This window comes from Coptis chinensis, chromosome 2, assembly GCF_015680905.1.
Source record: "Coptis chinensis isolate HL-2020 chromosome 2, ASM1568090v1, whole genome shotgun sequence".
In the NCBI taxonomy this organism is placed as follows: Eukaryota; Viridiplantae; Streptophyta; class Magnoliopsida; order Ranunculales; family Ranunculaceae; genus Coptis; species Coptis chinensis.
Genome location: NC_141457.1, coordinates 88959517 through 88979321, shown reverse-complemented (window position 1 = coordinate 88979321; position 19805 = coordinate 88959517). Strand labels below are relative to the sequence as shown.

Genomic DNA, 19805 nt, shown 5'->3' with positions numbered 1-19805 from the left:
TTTTCACATGGTCTTTGAAAACTTGCCAACGCTTCGTAGAAGAAGAAAACAGTGTATAAACACGTTGCACCACTCCAAAAAATGATACTGCTTTGGAACAAGAATTGGCCATATCACACAATGCAAGATTAAGGCTATGGGGTATAGAAAGCAATAGGATTTATTTCGAGTAATCTTTTCTGTACACCTTTGTGTTTGCCTTTCATATTAGTTGAAGAGTACTCAATACACCTTTCAACACATTAAAGAGTCTCAAACCCGATATGTCGCCTACCATCATAAATTCTAGAAAGAACTCTTCTATCTTGACAGGATTCGCCGAAATATCTACACATCGTATTACAAGCGACATCTGTTCTTCATGGCTTACATCTGGAGTGCAATCAAGAGTAACTGAAAAGAACTTTGCTTCTCGGATTTTCTGAAGAATCACTTTTTTAACCTCGAATGCTAACATTTGAATTAGTCCATTCTGAATGTTATGACCAAGGTAATGGTAATGAACTTCAGACTTCATAATACGCCACATGTGCGCTACCAATATTGGATCAAACTCCGCAATCATTTCAATTATACTAAAAAATATACCATTGTTTTCTTCATAACTCTTCTCATTGTCCCCACAAAATGCCAAATTATTTTTAGCTAGAGTGTTCACGACAGCAAGTAAGAGTTGTCTCCAATGTTCTTTATCTTTACTAATTTGGTCTTGAACACTCTTGTGTGTACCCTACGTCATATTTCCAGTCTAAAGTGTACTCGAACCATGGACCGGATATGGGCCCAGCAGCGGACCAGTCCAGTGGCTGTCCAAATAAACACTTTCGGATCGTTCGGTCTTCGAATTCATCAAAGTTCAGAACAGGTCCAGGGGCCATCCGAGTGGCCCAGATCCATGGATCCAATCCGTTCGGATGATTCTGATCCAATAATCCGATCCGCGGAAGCTAAAAATCCTAGTGCAATCCGATAAGATCTTGCGCAAGGATAGAATGAAATCTTGGGGAATGATCCTATTTTAGATAGGATCATACTAGGATTCATCAAGAACGGCAATCTCCGAGAATCCCTTTCTTGGTCGCCAAGGCAGGGGATTGCTATATATACGGAGGCTTCTGCATCCTCCAGAACTACGTAAAAAAAAAGAGACTTGATCCCAGATTCCTCACTGGGTACGTAGGCAACCAGAAGATTGGTGCAGTCTCTCTTCCTCAAAAATCCTAATCCCCCATCTCTTTCGAGCCTTCGGAAGCACCATCACATCGGGAGTGCCGGGTTAACGTTTTTCCCCGACATTCTTTGGCGCCGTCTGTGGGGAAGAAGACCCACGACCACGTGGTCTTCCGTTGGAGCTTGATATCATCGGCCTTATTTTTCATACGTCCTTGTTACCATGGCTGAACAAATTGCGATGAGTAATATAGAAGCTACCAGTCAGCATGTAGCAACTCTGCAAAACATGGAGACTATTCCAGGCACCAATACAGAGGTGGGGCAGTCGAGCCGTCGTAGATCTTGCTCTCAGAACGGAGGAAACAGACTGTCTGAAGTAGTTCCACACACTCTGGAGCCACTAGGGATGGGAATCTTATCCCCGTGTCCCTCGCCGCAATGATGTGCGGAGCACAAGAGCTGCCAGAATCCACGTCAGGGATGGTCCTGCTGAACCCACCCGTGATGCTACTACGCGACGTACAACAAGGGGCCGGGGAGGCCGACATGCTAACCCATGCGCCTCCATCTGGAACTTGCAATACCAATCGGATCCAGCTCTAATCTATCTTTTGACAAGAGTAGTTGCGGAAAACGAGAATTTGAGAAATCAACTAGGCAAACGGCCTAGAGACCCTGCGGAGCACCAATCGGTCGAGTCCCCTTTGCCTGCACGTAGGCAAAGGCAACGTGCCGAACCGGGACAGCACGAAGATCATAACAATGGCCAAAACCTTATTCACAACAATGGTCAAGCTAGAGATCCAAGCCAAAGCCAGACTATCCACCCTATCGTGTTTGTCCCCACTCATTCACAGTCAAACAATGTTTGGGATCGTTTGGGCACAAATCCTCAGACACACCAGTCACAACAATCTGGAACGCCAGCAAATGCATTAAGTTCCAGTTCGGAAACGCCAACATCCGTGGATGTGTCCGGATCAAGATATGAATCCCAACACACAAATCGGAATGAGAGTCCACTACCTACTAACAGAGTGGCAGGTAGAAGGCGGGGTAGACTCGAACGTCGGCAACGACCGAATCCCCATCGAATCTTAGCCCGCGATGAACAGATCTGGAGAGAAGAGAATCAAGATGAGGACAGCTGTGAAAATATGAATGAACAAAGGGTTAAGGAATTGATTAACCAAGCCGTGACCAGGCAAACCATCCGAGACGATCCACTCTTGGAAAGGGTTGTACGAGGTCCGAAATTTTCACCCTTTGTAAATGACATTCGGGACTGTGTTCATCCTGAGGCATTCAAACAGCCCCCTCTTCCGACTTACGATAACGTGGATGGCTGTCCGAACGAGGACGTCATGAGCTACCAAGCGGCTATGACCTTATGGGAATTTCATGAGTCGTTAATGTGTCGTATTTTTCCAGCAACGTTGAAAGGATACGCACTATCCTGGTTCAACAAGTTGCCTCCGCGTTCAATTGATTCATTTACCAAGCTCAGCGATATGTTCGTTGAACGTTTTCAGTACAATATGAAGACAAAGAAGAGTCCGAGCACATTGTTCAATCTCGCTATGGAGAAAGGTGAAACAATTAAGAGTTTGGTACGACGGTTCAGGAAGCTTCACGCCGAAGTTCAGGATGTGAGTGATGCTTTCGCTATACAGGCATTCTATCAAGCGTTGCATTTCGACAGAGATGGACTTTACAACTCTCTTACTCGAAAGCCGCCTACCACCCTCTCTGATTTATTCACCCGAGTGGAAGGGTACGTTCGAGTGGAAGATGATCAAAAGTCTCGACAGAGAAAGGATGGCGCAGATCCCGCTTCTAAGGACTCCACAAAGGATAAGCTTACCAATCAAGGTAACAAGAGGAGTACTCAGAACAATACAAATGCCCCAAATCTAGATGAAAAGGTATTCACCCCTTTGACTCTTGGCCCTGCGGCACTGCATGAAAAAAATCAGAACTAAGAAAATGTTCTCGCCCATTTCCGCTACCAAAAGATCCTACAGGTAGGCGAGATAAAAATCGAAAATGCAGATATCACAATGATATTGGGCATGAAACAGATCACTGCAGAGCTTTAAAGAAAGAAGTTCAACGCCTCGTTAACGATGGACAGCTTACTGAGTTTGTTCAAAACAAACCTCGGTCGGCCCATATCAACTTGGTTGAACACAACGTTATCGATGTATGCCACGCACGTGTCAATAGCGTCTCCCGACGTCAGCGCAAGATAGAAACTCGCTTGAAACTTCATCATATACAAGATCATTACCAGGTCAATAGTTTTAATTTTGACTAAGGTATCAATACGGAGACTTATGAAGGCCACGAGTTGAAGTTCACTGAGAACGATGAAAAGGGGGTTATTACCCTCACAATGACGCTGTTGTCATCACTGTGTGGATCGGTATCTTTAGGGTGCAGAAGATTCTTATCGACACAGGAAGCTCAGCTAGCGTGTTATTCACCAGGGCTTACTCCAGAATGAAACTATCAGAGGACCTGATCATAGAAGACCGTAACCCAATCATTGGATTCAACGGCGAACCAGCCCATGCCATTGGAAAGGTTCATCTCCCTGTCACGATTGGGCATCAATCTGTCGGGATAAATTTCCTTCTGATAGATTGTGGTTCTTGTTACAATGCAATTTTCGGTAGGGATTGGATCCATGCAAATCAGGCTGTTGTATCCACCTTCCACCAGGCGTTGAAATTCCCCACGCCAATAGGAGTATGTAAGATCCGCAGTGACCAGATGATGTCACATCAGTGTCATGATTTGGCACTAGAAGATACAAGGAAATCGAAGTCGGGCAAACGATTCTCCAGTTGATCATGCCAAATAGCAATTACGTAAACGCGTTGGGCTTATCGTGCAGTGCGAAGCCCAATGCTCTGAAAAGGGTCCCTCGATCGATCAGTTGGAGGAAGTTCAGATAGGGGGCGAGAGCCACGAAACTACTTTCATCGCTGCCGGCTTACCCCCAACCGAAAAAAAAGCTCTAATTCACCTGTTATGGGATTATCAAGAAATATTTGCCTGGGATATCAACCAAATGCCCGGAGTCGACACAGATGTCGCTTGCCACAGGCTTGATATTGACCGAGATTCAAACCGGTTCGACAAAGACCAAGGCGGATGGCTCCCGAGCGAAAACTAAAGGTCAATGATGAGATTGGTAAACTGCTTGGAGCAGGGTTCATTAAGCCCGTCGAATACCCGACTTGGGTATCCAATATCGTCGCGGTTCCAAAGAAAAATGGGAAGCTCAGGGTTTGCATTGACTTCACCAACCTAAACAAAGCTTGCCCAGTGCATCCATACCCATTACCTCGCATCTCAGATCTAGTCGATGCGACCTCGGGTTTTGAGCGTCTGTCGTTCATGGACGCTTCCTCTGGTTATAACCAGATACCTCTGCTTGAGGAGGACCAGGAGCACACGGCGTTCATAACGAACCATGGCCTGTATTGCTTTAGAGTCATGCCATTTGGTCTGAAAAATGCAAGCGCCACCTATCAGAGGATGATGAATACAATGTTTGCCGATCTGATTGGGCGTATCATGGAAGTTTACATCGATGACATGGTGGTCAAATCCAAAGAAACACCCGACCACCTTCAGCATTTACAAGAGGTATTCGATAGGCTCGTAAGATATAAATTGAAGTTGAACCCTTCGAAGTGTTCTTTTGGCTTAGCATCTGGAAAGTTCTTAGGATTTCTGATGACTCGACGGGGTATTGAGGCAAACCCTGAACAGATTCGGGCCATTCTCGAAATGCCCCCACCCTCGAATAAAAAAGAAATTTAGCGGCTCGCCGGTCGTTTGGCAGCCCTGAATAGATTTATATCAAAGTATTCGGATTGATGCAGGCCATTTTTTCAAACGTTGAAAGGTGCCTTAGTTTGGAACGAGGACTGTGATAGGACTTTTAAAGAAATTAAAGCATACTTGGTTTCACCCCCCGTCATGGTTAGTCCGCAAACTGGCCAAGACATTGGAATTTATTTGGCAGCTTCTGAGATCGCAGTAAGCGTAGTATTGTTTGTGGAAAACCCGGAGGAGCGCCCAATCTACTTCATTAGCAAAATTTTGACTAAATCAGAGAGTAGGTATTCTAAAATTGAGAAAATCGCGCTTGCCCTTGTGCATGCAGCACGCAGACTTAAGCCTTATTTTCAGGGACGTGTGGTGAAGGTGTATACAGAATATCCCCTTCGCAAGGCACTCGGACGAGCCGAAGAGTCTGGCCGCCTTGCTGATTAGTCTAGCTACCAAAGTGCTTACCACATCTTATATGAGCCTCGCACTGCAGAAAAAGGTCATGCATTAGCTTCTTTGATGGCAGATTTCCCGGTAAAAGATATCATGGTTTCACCCGAGTTATTCGAGGAGGAACAACTGCCAGATTTTCCCAACCACCAACCTGACTCCGTTGAAGAGAATTTCACCGGAGGCGAGGCGTGGGTTGTGTATACAGATGGTTCAAGTAATAGGAAGGGGTCAGGGATCGGTTGTGTGATAGTCAACCCAAATGGTAGCCGAATCGAGAGGTCCGTCCGACTTTGATTTCCTGCTTCCAACAATGAAGCCGAATATGAAGCAGCAATATTTGGAATGAGAGCGGCGCTCGAAATGGGGGCAAAGGAAATCAATATGGTAACGGATTCTAAGCTAGTTGCTTGTCAGTTTGGAGGGTCATATCAAGCTCGAGATGAGCGAATGGCGGCTTATTTAGATGTGATACGCGATCTCGCTGCAAAATTTGAGCGCATCTCAATTTTGCAAAGACCAAGGAATGATGTTCGGCAAGCTGATGCATTGGCCTACCTTTCAGCAGCAGTTGATTCAATTGAACCTCGTAATATCAGGGTAGAGGTCCAGTTACTGCCTAGCATTGACCTCCTATTGCCTGATATGGCTGACATCTACGCTGTCGAATGCAAGGCATTCATGCAGATTTATGCAGTCACTATGCGCAGCAAAGCGGGACAAGCACCAAGAGCATCCCACTCAGGATTCTCCTCGCAGCCCTGAGGAGGATGCTAGCATCTCCCTCACGGTGGATACTGCCTCTGCAGTGGCGGAAAATGAGGTTGTACAGGAGGAAGACTCTGCAGCTGATTCCGAAACGGATCTTGCTGACAATGCTCCTGAAATACCAGATGATAAGTTTTCCGACATTGAGTCAATGGAACTTCTACTTCCTGATTGGCGTCGGATTCTGGTTAAATTCTTACGAACTGGCGAACTCCCCATAGACAGGGCTTTATCTGACAAAGTTAAACAGGATGCATGGCAGTTTGTGTTGTTACCTACCTCGGAGGGGGGGTCCCGCCTTTACAGAAAACCCATGGGTTCAGGCCCACTTCTCCGATGCCTTACTCCTGAACAGGGACAAAAGATTTTAAAAGAAATTCATGAAGGTATCTGTGGAAATCATTCGGGTGGTAGGAGTCTCGCTCACAAAGCTCTCACCTAAGGATACTGGTGGCTATATATGCAAAAAGATGCCAAACGGTTTGTCCAGATATGTGTACCATGCCAGAAACATGCTCCGATCATTAAGCTTCCTGCAAATGAGCTTCATCCCATACTTAGCCCTTGGCCATTTGCTAAGTGGGGACTCGACATTGTGGGTCCTTTACCTAAGGCCCCAGGTAATGTAAGGTTTCTCTTGGTCGCAACTGATTACTTCACGAAGTGGGTTGAAGCTGTATCCTTGAGTCAGATTCAGTCTTCAGATGTCAAACATTTCATCTGGCGCAATATTGTGTGCCGATTCGGCGTCCCAGCTGGAATGGTATTGGACAACGGCCGACAGTTTGATTCTACTAAGATCCACATCTTCTGCAAATCCCTGAAGATACGGCATAACTTCTCTGTGCCCTACTATCCACAGGGAAATGGACAGGCAGAAGCAACGAACCGTGTTATTCTGGACACGTTGAAGAAAAGGCTTGAATCAGCTAAAGGTAATCGGGCCAAAAGCGGTTCGGGGTGCTTTGGCTTCTGGGGACAACCCCGTCGTTCAACAGGAATGTCACCCATTTCATTGGCATATGGAACTGAAGCAGTATTGCCAACTGAAATAATCGCTCCAACAGTGCGCACACAAGCCATCTCCACAGAGATTAATACTGAAATCTTGGCTCGTAACAAAGCCATGGTGGAGGAGCTTAGAGATGAAGCCCTGCAAAATCTCATGACTTACCAGGATTCTATGAAGCGCAGTTATGACAAGAAGTTACATGCACGAGCATTCAAACCAGGCGATTGGGTCTTACGTACAAGGCAAAGGAGCAACGAAGAACCCAACAGTGGGAAACTCGGTGAGAACTGGGAGGGGCCTTTTATCATTGACAGGCTCGCATCCAAAGGTTCTTATTTTCTCAAGAACTTGGTTGGCGATGTCCTCACCAAACCCTGGAACGCGTATCATTTGCGTTTATTTCACAAGTAAATTACTTATCATTAGTTCCACCAATAAATTTCACATACATTGTACTTTCCTTCCATTTTTCATCAATAAAATTCATTTCCATTTATGTCGTGTTTTAATTTCAAATTGGTCATTTAGTTTTAAGTTTATTAAACCCGGGTGGCGAAGGCAATCCTGCACTTCCGTTTCGGTTTGCGTGGTGCAATGTGCCTACACCTGGCATCATGGTTCGACAATGAAAACCCAAGAATGATAATGTATCGCTTTTGGTCTGGGTGCGATTGTTTAGAGTACATCAAGCGTATACCCTTGGTGGCGGAGTCTAAGCTACACTCTGATTTAAACCCAACTACTGAGGCACTTCTGGGTTGTATGTTGGTCTCCACAAGGATCGTCTATTGGAGAATCTTTGTAGTGTAACTACGCTTGTTCGTCAAGTGACTTAGTTGCATTGATATCGTCGCGGCAACAGTAGACTACCGTCTAATATTTTATGAGGATGGTTTGATATTACACATATCCTGTCCGTTTTTTTTTTTTTTTTTTTTTTTATTTATTTTTTAGACTCTATGAAGAGATTCTTGCTAGCTTTCAGCTGATTCTCGCAGTGTCCTTGGCACCACTGCGATGTTAAGAGGGTTCGATTCCTGGTGTCCCCAGTCAAATACGAGGTCCATCCAACAGGACTAACAACTCTTACTAACTATGCTGGCCCCCTACCACCGGCACCAACACTGTAGGTCCTCACTTACATCACAAATGGAACGTGTTGATGGGCCTGTATGTGTTCTCATTCTTGGGATGGGTACGTGTTCTCTGTTTTGGGAGGGTACCTGAATAAACTCCTCCAGCGCTAACCCTTGCCGCACATGCGATGAATGCCTTTTTCCACATTAGAAAAGGCCAAAAGCATGTTCCTTCCAGCTAGGGGTGTCTCTTTTTGCCAAATTTCTGATTTTTCCGAAATCCGACCCGAAATTGGTCTGGCTCTGGGTGTAGTTTTCATGGGCCGATTTTCCGATTTCCGAAAATTCCGAAAAAAAATTGGATCGGATTTGGATATAATTCTAAAATCCGATCCGATCCGAAAATTCCAAAATTTCCGATATTATTGCCAATTTATTCCGAAAATATATACTTCTCTCACTATCCACTTGATTAGATCTCGACCGTTCATTCATTTTCTAGTTTTTTACTTCCAAAAACATAACCTAGCCGCTACTTACCCACTTGAATTGGACCACTCTTCTGTCATTACACCGTCTGCCATAACAACAATGATATGAAAAAATATGTCATTGAGTCATACAATGACTTCCAGACCAATCCAAAAGCCAAATTCCAATAGATAGAATATTATGTAAAGCTACTTAGAGTCCAAGACCATAATCCATTATTTATGCAGACACTTCACGCTTTAATTTCCACACACGAAAAAAGATTGAAACATTACAAATACCCAGACCTCAACATAATGCAATGCTTGCTATTGGTGGCTGCAGGTTCTTTTTCTCATTTTTTTTTTGGATCACTTGTTTGAATGAAAATGAGTTTTCTCAGTAAACAAGTGCATATTGTTGTTGGTGCATTGGTGTTGTGGACATGGTTTTCTCTCCCTACAATGAACATTGGAGTATGATATTCCAAAAATAATTGAAAGTAAAGAGATCTTTGAAAATTTACCAAGTATTCCGAAATTTTCGAGTTATTCCGAAAGTTCCAAAATTGGAAATATATTTTGAATCCGAAAAAAAATTGGATCGGATTTGGCTAGCATATTAGGTTCCGAAAAAAATTTGGAAAAATTCCGAAGGAGGTTAATCCGATCCGATCCGATCCGAAGTCACCCCTACTTCCAGCCCACCACTTCAGGGCCGTTCTTTTTCTTTTTGAGTCCACCAAAACATATAAAAAACAATAAAACAAAACCAAAATGGGACAGCCCATGTGCATGCTAAGCCCATGTGTTGGTCTTACGCCCAGGTGCATCATGCGCCCATGCGTTGGTCTTTTGCTGGTTTATACCACCGGCTACCTGCGCCTGCAACCGGCACCGGCACCGGCAACTGGCACCGGCAACCGGCACTAGTTCAAGCATTTTTCCCACCGGTTCGACATTGTTTCAGCCGGTTCACTCTTTTTCCAGCCGGTTCAGGCGTTTTCCAGCTTGTCCAGGCGGGTTTCCTGCTGGGTCCAGTGCTTCCCCACTGATTCAGTCGGTTTACATGCCGGTTCCAACAGATGCCCGACCGGTTCAGGCCTACTTCGATCTGGGTCTGATGAATTTCCTACACTTTCAGGCCGGGTCATCATTTTTTCTTGCTGGGTCAGCGGTGTGCTTGCCAGGTTAATAGGTTTTCCAACCTATTTTGGTCTTTTTTCGACCAGGTTAGCCTCTTCTATGGTCATATCATTAAATTGGCCACTCATTTTACCCACTAAAGTGTTTAAGCTTTTCAAACTTTCTAGCTTATCTCCATTACACGTTCCTTCTTCCTTCATTTTGGTTTTTTCGGTACTTTAATTATTCAACAAATCATCTTCATCTTCGTTTGCTCATCTGTTGAAGAGGGGGCAATGTGTGTACCCTACGTCATATTTCCAGTCTAAAGTGTACTCGAACCATGGACCGGATATGGGCCCAGCAGCGGACCAGTCCAGTGGCTATCTAAATAAACACTTCCGGATCGTTCGGTCTTCGAATCCATCAAAGTTCAGAATAGGTCCAGGGCCCATCCGAGTGGCCCAGATCCATGGATCCAATCCGTTCGGATGATTCTGATCCAATAATCCGATCCGCGGAAGCTAAAAATCCTAGTGCAATCCGATAAGATCTTGCGCAAGGATAGAATGAAATCTTGAGGAATGATCCTATTTTAGATAGGATCATACTAGGATTCATCAAGAACGGCAATCTCCGAGAATCCCTTTCTTGGCCGCCAAGGCAGGGGATTGCTATATATACGGAGGCTTCTGCATCCTCCAGAACTACGTAAAAAAAAAGAGACTTGATCCCGGATTCCTCACTGGGTACGTAGGCAACCAGAACATTGGTGCAGTCTTTCTTCCTCAAAAATCCCAATCCCCCATCTCTTTCGAGCCTTCGGAAGCACCATCACATCGGGAGTGTCGGGTTAACGTTTTGCCCCGACATTCTTATCAATTGTTTCATTCCTTTCCAATCTTTATTTCAATTCACAGCAGTTATTCAAGATTCTTTTGTGTCATCACTTTTCTCATGATCTTGAAGCTTCTAACCAATGTTGTGCCATGTAGAGCATCCTTCACTATTTAGTTTAGAAGTCTTTCCATTTTGCTTGAACAACTTACAACAAAAACAAAACACCCTATCTAGTGAATGTGAATAGACAAGCCACTCTCTATCCTACTTCAAACCACTATCCATATGTCGAATGTAATGCACAACAGAAAAACGCCTACCTTCACCATTTCTAGGAAAATCAATAGCAATAGCATTATCTCTTATTGGACCTTTCTCAACTAAAAAATCTCTGCATTTCTGATCAATATTATTCCAATTTCCTAGATCAAATAAGTTAAATGGTCCACATTCTTCATTCTCATTCATAGCTTCCTCTTCAATTTCAGCATCAACTCCATCGTTATTTTCAGCATCAATCTTCTCTTCATGTTCAACATTCACCCCTATTTCGGTTTCAACATCTAATCTCTCTTCGGGTTCAATATTTATTATATCATTAGGTTCTTCAGGCACAATATCTTCACCGACCAAATTTTCATTAGAACTTTATGCTTGTCTATTGCCAAGGAAAAACTTTCGAATGCTTCCAACCTGAGATTGAGTGAGTTGTTCTAGTCTTTGCTTCTTTCTTCTCTTTTCACTACCAGAGGGATGCTTTCTAGCATTCTTCATGACAATAACCAATCAAATAAGAGTGTTCTGCATAGGAAAGATTAGAAGTTATTACTCACTTAGTAAAACAACTTAATGAAACAACTAGTCAACAATTACAATTCATTGACTTCATCAGTCATCACAACAAAATAACCGACGAATTTCGAATTCATTGTGATGTAACACTTAAATGCATGCCTAAACCAATGGCAAATATCCAATTCTAATAATTTCTACTCCTAAAAGTCCTAATTTAGTTTAAAACTTTGTCTAACATATTATATATTCAAACTCATAATTCATAAACAAAAGAAATTTTAAATTGAAATAATAGAATAAGCAATTCAAATAATTTTAGCATTAAGAGTTTGAGACCTCATACATTTGTTAGAAAAACTTTTGACTTTTGTAGGAAAAAGTCAAAAAGAGAAGAAATCCAGCATCTGCTAATTCGCTAAAATAGTCTGAAATCTGGCATCCTCATATCTCTTGTTTTGCTACTGTAAGTCTGTAAGTTTCGTTTCGTTTCTTTTGTTTAGTGCAGTTAGGCTTTTGAGTTTTGACCAAATGGGCCGGGCCAAACAGCCAAACTAAAAAAAAAAAAATGAATATGGACGTGGGTCAGTGGGTGTGCACTTGTGTAGCAGCTGGAGGCCCTAAATATTAGCAATCAAATGGGGGCCCTAGGCGGTGGCCTATGCTGCCTACCCCTCATTGATGAGATTCACTTGTGTTAGGCCCATCTTTCCAAAGAGGAGTATGTCATCAGCATAAATAAGGTGAGTGACATTAGGAGCACCTGCTGCCATTCTAATCATATACTACTGAATTGGGCTGAAACCTGGAGCTTGTTGATAGTAACATTAATTATGATATATAGGTGCCTGTGCATGTTTCCAAAATATTCTTTATGGAGAATACTGAATTGGAACTCACAGTATTTAATAAAATTAGTTGAGCAATCAATCATTCAATCTATTTAAACTCACCCCATTCTTTATACCTTGTACAAAAAGAGGATGAAGAAAAAAACTTGCCGAGGAGAAAAAGAGGGTGACGAGGAAAAATCCCATCTAGAAAACAAAGATTTTGTTGAACGTATGGGACGATTGCCAGTGAAAAGGAGGATGAAGAATTCAAAGATGAAAGAACCTCGAAATGGAGTGTCTTGGTGGAAACTCCCCAAGTCATCACGTTCAACATACTCTCCAGACTACCTTCGAAAACTCTCGAGCGCAATTTCAGCGTCCGCTCGTCTTGAAAGAATAGCGGCAGTATAATTTTATGATCCTCATTTTGTCAATGCTCAACTCGTTTCTGCATCTCTCAAGTTGAATACTCTGATATTTTGATTTTAATGAGGGCTTCTAGGGTGCGCAGGGTGCACCCAAATTTCGTATGCGCAGGAATTTAAACCATACATTTTGAAGGGAAAAACTGGAATAACCGGGTGAAGAAGTTTTCATTGGGTCACTAAGCTACCCATTAAAGCACTAGTTGTAGCATACTTTTGTTAAACTACTAGATATAGCATATACGTTAGTATAAAACAATAAATGACATATTGACTCTAGTGAACGAGATTAGGCACAGCTGAAAGAGGAGATAGTGTTGATGGAAAATTCAGTGGGACAATTATAGGAACTTCATGAAGCACCTGTGACCTATTCGCTCGAGACATAGTTGCATGTGGCCTTTTGAAAATTAGGGTGCGGTGAAGCACTGTGTTGATTATTGTAGAGAGTCCATGCTCCTTGTCCTTCTATAACTCATTGTCCTTCCTCTATAGAAGCAAATTTTTTGTGCAAAGTATTAGAAAACCCCGTTACTTGCTTGTCGCACTCAAACCATGTCCTATACAACCCAAGATTACGTACTTCAGTAATATGATACTCTTACTCACATAGTCAATAATATGATACTCAGAGTTACATATATTTCAATAGTATGATACTATAAATCGCATATTCAATAATATGATACTATTAGTTTCATATATTTCAGGAATATGATACTATAAATCACATAATACTTCAATAATATGATACTCTTAGTCACAAATTCAATAATATGATACTCTAAGTTACATATACTTCAATAGTATGATACTATTAATCACATATTCAATAATATGATACTTGTAGTTTCATATATTTCAGGAATATGATACTATCAATCGCATAATACTTCAATAATATGATACGCTTAGTCACATATTCAATAATATGATACTCGAAGTTACATATACTTCAATAGTATGATACTATAAATAACATATTCAATAATATGATACTCTGAGTTTCATATACATTTAAGTGCTACAAAACTGGTGTTGAGATTAATAAAGTAATCACTTAAAAGAAGTTTAATCATATGATAAAAGTCTGTGTTTAATCATATGATAAAAACCTTTGTATCTCAGACTATTTTTTCCTAAAAAATCGGCATACTGCCTGAGATTGCATCTAGTGAGTGCAACTTTGTTTTGTATGTTGGCACTTCAAGTACTTCCTTCCTGGATTGCTTGTTGTTTGCGATATGCCCAACAATCGGATCCCATCACATGTAGCTTCTTTACAGCGAGAGTACATAAATTGGCACTCAATAATTGAGTGTCCAAGTTGATCACAGACCTGACATTCAACCTGTGGTGAACGAAACATGTACTTCTCAATTTTAAACTCATGAAGATAGCGACAATGAACAAATGTCTCAACAACTAATGCAGAAATTAAACTTCTTAATAGGATAGTTCAGATTAATAGCTCAACCAAGTTCAATTATTCAAGAATTAGTAATCCATGAAGGAAGGAAAACCTTCACACAACCAACAAATTTTTTCATGCTCTTTATACTTGATAAACTAAAATTTATCTCTGTTAACATTTCAAATATCAAATTCTTCGTGCTCTTTATACTTGATAAAATTCGAAGTGAAGAATGATACTCAATAACTCAAAATTTTCTCTTATTTATCCCTAAAACTTAAACTTAATTTAACTCATGAATTTAAAGGGAAATTAATTACCTTCATTTTTGCAAAATTAACGTGCTCTTATGCTTGCTTCGTGCTTCTTATGCTTGATTGGATCTTATACAGTAGCAATAACTGAGAATTTTATTTTAAAAAAAAGGTAAAAACCCTAAACCCTAACCCTATATGTTGATGTTGTTTATAAAAGAAAGGTAAAAGAAGGAGGGACGGGTTAGACTGTTGGAGCATACGGAGGGAACAAATGCATTGACCAACTTATATTAAAACAGTAGATGTAGCATACTCCAATTAAGCCACTAGATGTAGCATACTCCTATTAAACCATTATCTATAGCATACTCCTATTAAATCACTATATTGGATTTAATAAGTATTGCAAGCGATGGCAAAGTGGTAGAGCTATATTGGAATAAGAGTCTTTTAGATAAGTACAAAGCGTACATCATAATGAAATATGTCGATGATAATTTGAACGCAAAAATGTAGCCGTAATTTGAATGTGAACACTCAAGTACCACACATACCTATAATTTGAATGTGAACACTTAAGTACCAAATATAGTCGTAATTTTATTTAAAACATAGCCGTGATTCAAAAACCAAACCACAATGTTTAGGCATTGAAACTCAAACTTAAACACTTAAGTGCAACCCAAGAGTGAAACTGATGTATACTCGAAGGCTGAAGCAATCTTCGATGATAAACACCAATGAAAGTTTATGGAAATACCCAAAAACTAGGGTTTGAATAGAAAAACGAATTCTCTTAATTCAATAATAATAATCAAGTCTGAAAATCTTAAGGTTTACATCTGCTTATATAGAGAACTAGTTAACAAATCATAATCATAATAGAACTTGGGAAACTAAAATAGAAGCTAGTCTAATTCTAATTAACTAAGGATTCAAAATAGAAATAGAATAAAAGATAAACTCTAGCTGTAGCATTATGCATGTGTTGTGCACATGATAATCTATTAGATCCTCAAGATCAATCCCCCACTTAAGAAGAGCTCGTTCTCGAGATTAAGTCCTTGTACTTCTGGTAGAAAGTAGGATCCATGAGTTGAAATGCAGCATCAGAAATTCATGAATTTTCTTAGAATGGACGGTCACACCACTTCACCAAATAACGATCATAAGTACCCTGGTGAGTCATAGTAGTAGAAACATCAATGACAGTTTCAATCTGATCTGTAACAATAGCAAGAACAACACTATGATCTATAGGTAGGGGAATAGGTGGAATACTATCGCCAACAAAAGGAGTGAGATCCGCTACATTATGAGTGCAAGAAATACGCATCTCGGGAGGGAGGTCCAATTCATAAGCATTTTCTCCATGACGGGCGACAATGGAAAATGAGCCAAATCGTCACATCATTAACTTGTGAGATGAAGGCCGACATTCTTTTCTCAAATAAACCATCACCAAATCACCAACCTCGAAAGTCACCAACCGCTTGTGTTTGTCTGCATTAGTCTTGTACTTGGCATAAGATTTCTCCAAACGCTTCTTGACATCCTCATGAATAAGGTGAATCCGGGAAGCAAATTCCTCTGCAGAAGCACAAACGGGAACAGTCGATGGAATAAGAGCAAGATCAAGAATAGTAAGAGCAATCATTCCAGTTACAATCATGAAAGGAAGAAGACCTGTAGAACGGTTGACAGAGTTATTATAAGCAAACTCTGCTTATGCTAGAACAAACTCCCAAGATTTGGGATTATCATCAATCAAACACCTTAATAGGTCTCCCAAACTACGATTTACAACCTCAGTTTGCCCATCAGTCTGTGGGTGGAAAGTTGTAGAAAATTGGAGCTTACTCTTAAAAAGCTTCCCTAATGTTTTCCAAAAATAGCTAGTAAACTTGACATCTCGGTCAGAAGTGATAGTGCGAGGTAAACCATGCAAACGAACTATCTCACGGAAGTATAAATGAGCAACCTGTGCAGCATCTGTAGTACGAATGCATGGAATGAAATGAGCCATCTTGGAGAAACGATCCACAACCACAAAAATAGAATCCTTTCCGTGTGTAGAACGTGGTAAACCCAACACAAAATCCATGGAGACATCAACCCAAGGTTTGTTGGGAATCGGAAGTGGAGTATACAAACCAGCATTAGTGTGCTTACCTTTCGCTGTCTGGCACACATAACATCGCTCAATAAACCGGTTAATATCTCTATGCATAGTAGGCCAAAAGTACTTCTCCCTGATAGAGGCAATGGTCTTTATGATCCCAAAGTGACCACTCAACCCCCCAACATGCATTTCAATCATAATCTGATCACGGAGGGAAGAAACGGGAATACAAAGCTGTGAACCCCGAAATATGAAACCATCATGGAGGAAAAATTCACCAGATACATCATGATGTACTAAACAGTTGACATGAATAGGACCAAAATAGGCATCTTGAGTATATAAGTCACGTAACTCATCAAAACCAAACAAAGATGTACGGAGAGTAACCAAGAGATGCGAACGACGACTCAAAGCATCAGCAACCCGATTATCCTTTCCAGCCTGAAACTGTAAGTGGAAAGTATATTTCTGCAAGAAAGAGGTTCACTTAATATGTTGAGTACTGACATCCTTCTGAGTATTAAGATAACGAAGAGCTTCATGGTCAGACTTTATGAGGAATTCACGATGAATAAGATAATGATGCCAATGTCGTACAGCTTAGACAACTGCATAGTACTCCAAGTCATTTGTAGAATAATTCAATTTAGCACCAGAAAGTTTCTCACTATAGAAAGCAACCGTCTTGCCATTTTGGCTCAAAACAGCACCAATGCCGTACTTACAAGCATCACATGTCACCTCAAAGAGTTGAGTGAAATCTAGCAAAACTAAAATAGGAGCAGAAGTCATCTTCTTCTTAATCAAGTCAAATGCCTCATTAGCATTAGGAGTCCATTTGAAAGTTTTCTCACTCGTCAAAGCAGTTAAAGGAGCCATAATACTGCTGAAATGATTAATGAATCGTCTATAGAAAGAAGCTAATCCATGAAAACTACGAACCTGAGTCACTGTAGAAGGAAGAGGCCACTCAATAATAGCCTAGACTTTGGAATCATCAACACGAATACCATCAGCAGAAACCACAAAACCCAAAAATACCACATAGTCAACTAGAAAAGAACATTTCTTAAGTTGTAAATAAAGTTTTTCAGTACGCAAAACACCCAAAAGAATCTCAATATGCTTGATATGTTCAGACTCAGAAGAACTGTAAATCAAAATATCATCAAAGTAGACAACACAAAATTTATTCAAATAAGGCTTCAAAACCTGAGTCATAAGACGCATGAAGGTAGAAGGAGCATTAGAAAGACCAAAAGGCATGACCAACCACTCATATAAACCGTCCTTTGTTTTAAAGGCAGTTTTCCATTCATCTCCAAGGTGGATACAAATGTGATGAAATCCAGATTGCAAATCAAGCTTGGAAAACACCTTAGCACCATGCAATGAATCAAGCATATCCTCAAGGCGTGGAATGGGAAAACAATATTTCACAGTGATTTTGTTAATAGCCCTGCTATTAACACACATCCTCCAACTCCCATCTTTCTTAGGAGTAAGTAAAGCTGGCACAGCACAAGGGGACATACTCTCTCTGACAAATCCCTTAGCTAATAACTCAGTAACTTGCCTCTGTAATTCGGCATGTTCAGAAGGAGCCATGCGATAATGTGGTAAGTTAGGGAGGGGAGCTCCAAGAATAAGATCAATAGCATGTTGGATATCTCGTAAAGGGGGCAATCCTCCATTAACAGGCTTAGTACAAACATCAGAATATGAATCTAGCATTGGTTGTAACACAGGTGGTATAGTAGTAGGGCTTGCAAGAAATGACGCAGTAAGAGCAAGAAACATACCGCAATTACGTCCGTCTGCTAGAAAACCTGGTTTCACTGGTGCACGTGAGTGAGAAGGTGGGTGGAATGGAGTCAGTGGTGCCAAAACAATTTTCTCGCCACTAAAAGTGTAGGTATAAGTGTTCTCATGCCCATTATGAGTAACAATGAGATCATACTGCCAAGGACGACCAAGTAACAAGTGGCATGCATCTATGGGTGCAACAGAACACCAAACAACATCCTTGTATTTAGGACCAATGGAGAAAGAAACTAGACAACGGCGAGTAACCTTGACTGTGGCACCATCCTGTAACCAAGAAATAGTGTAAGGTTCAAGATGTGGCTCATCCTTGAGTTTCAGCGTGTCCACTATATCTTTAGAAGCAATATTATCACTGGAACCGCTGTCAATGATAACATTACACAACATGCCATTCGAAGTGCAGCGAGTACGGAAGATATTATGACGAAGCCATGATGTAGGATCATGCTTAACAACTGGAGTAACTAAAGAATGGCAAACAATCAATTGGGGACAACCGGAATCGACATAAGTAAAAAAGCCATCAATCTCAGTGCTGTCTTCTTCCAGATGGGTGAGATTGTCTTCATCCTGTGTTAAACCCATGCGTTTTTGCTTAGGACAGTCACTACGAACATGTCCAATTTCTTTACACTCATAGCATGTGATTGGACCCACTATAGTAGGAGGTTTGGATGACGAAGGAACATGGGTAGAAGTGGCACTTGCAGAAGCTAAAGGGGATGAGCGAAGCAAATCTTCAGCTTTGAGAGCATATTTAATGGCATCAGACATATCATAAACATCTTTGAAAGCTAATGCCTCTCGAAGTGGTTTGCGCAACCCATTCAAATAATGCCCAACTTTTTGATCGACGGATTCAGACAAATCAGCCCGTGTGCACAACAAAAGGAACTCCTCAGTATACCCAGTCACACTTTGAAGCCGTTGTTTCAAGTTTTGGAGGCGCATGAATAAATCCCTTTCATAGTCATGAGGAATAAAGTCTTTTTTTAACTCTCGGCGCATTTTATCCCATGTTGTAATCTGGCGGTAGTGTGATTATGCACGGGTTTGTTGCAATTCATCCCACCAAACGAGTGCATAAACCTTGAGTTTGGTGGCTACCAATTTAACACACTTAGGATCTTTCATATTCTTGTAATCAAAAAAATTCTCAATTTTGTTCAACCAATCCACCAAAGCATCGGGATTCAATTGTCCATCAAATTCTGGCACATCTAACTGTATATCACCCATCTAAGTTTTTTCTAAAATTCGCAATAAACGGTTTATGTCAACATTACCTGTAGTATCTTGCAAATTTTTTGGAAGCTCGCGTCTTTGGTTGCGACCATTGTTGTTATTGCGCCGCGGTGGAGAAGGGCTAGAG

The 19805-nt window shown here is 41.2% G+C and overlaps 3 protein-coding genes across 3 annotated transcripts; 1 reads left to right on the top strand and 2 right to left on the bottom strand.

Annotated features, from left to right (window-relative positions):
- Nucleotides 1–202: 202 nt before the first annotated feature.
- Nucleotides 203–565, bottom strand: LOC147518716 (uncharacterized). The gene has a single exon (XM_086593989.1). It carries the CDS (start codon nucleotides 563–565, stop codon nucleotides 203–205), a length of 363 nt encoding a protein of 120 aa, XP_086450115.1.
- Nucleotides 566–5832: 5267 nt separating this feature from the next.
- On the top strand, nucleotides 5833–6679 carry LOC147518715 (uncharacterized). The gene is made up of 2 exons (XM_086593988.1): nucleotides 5833–6069; nucleotides 6167–6679. Exons 1-2 carry the CDS (start codon nucleotides 5833–5835, stop codon nucleotides 6677–6679), a joined length of 750 nt encoding a protein of 249 aa, XP_086450114.1.
- Nucleotides 6680–17587: 10908 nt separating this feature from the next.
- On the bottom strand, nucleotides 17588–19441 carry LOC147518714 (uncharacterized). Its single transcript, XM_086593987.1, has one exon. It carries the CDS (start codon nucleotides 19439–19441, stop codon nucleotides 17588–17590), a length of 1854 nt encoding a protein of 617 aa, XP_086450113.1.
- Between the last annotated feature and the right edge of the window lie 364 nt (nucleotides 19442–19805).

Coding starts and splice junctions, on each gene's coding strand:
- LOC147518716 (XM_086593989.1), bottom strand. CDS start 565: ATGATTGCGGAGTTTGATCCAATATTGGTAGCGCACATGTGGCGTATT.
- LOC147518714 (XM_086593987.1), bottom strand. CDS start 19,441: ATGCGCCGAGAGTTAAAAAAAGACTTTATTCCTCATGACTATGAAAGG.
- LOC147518715 (XM_086593988.1), top strand. CDS start 5,833: ATGGGGGCAAAGGAAATCAATATGGTAACGGATTCTAAGCTAGTTGCT. Junction 6,070..6,166: donor TTGAACCTCGTAATATCAGG/GTAGAGGTCCAG, acceptor AGATTTATGCAG/TCACTATGCGCAGCAAAGCG.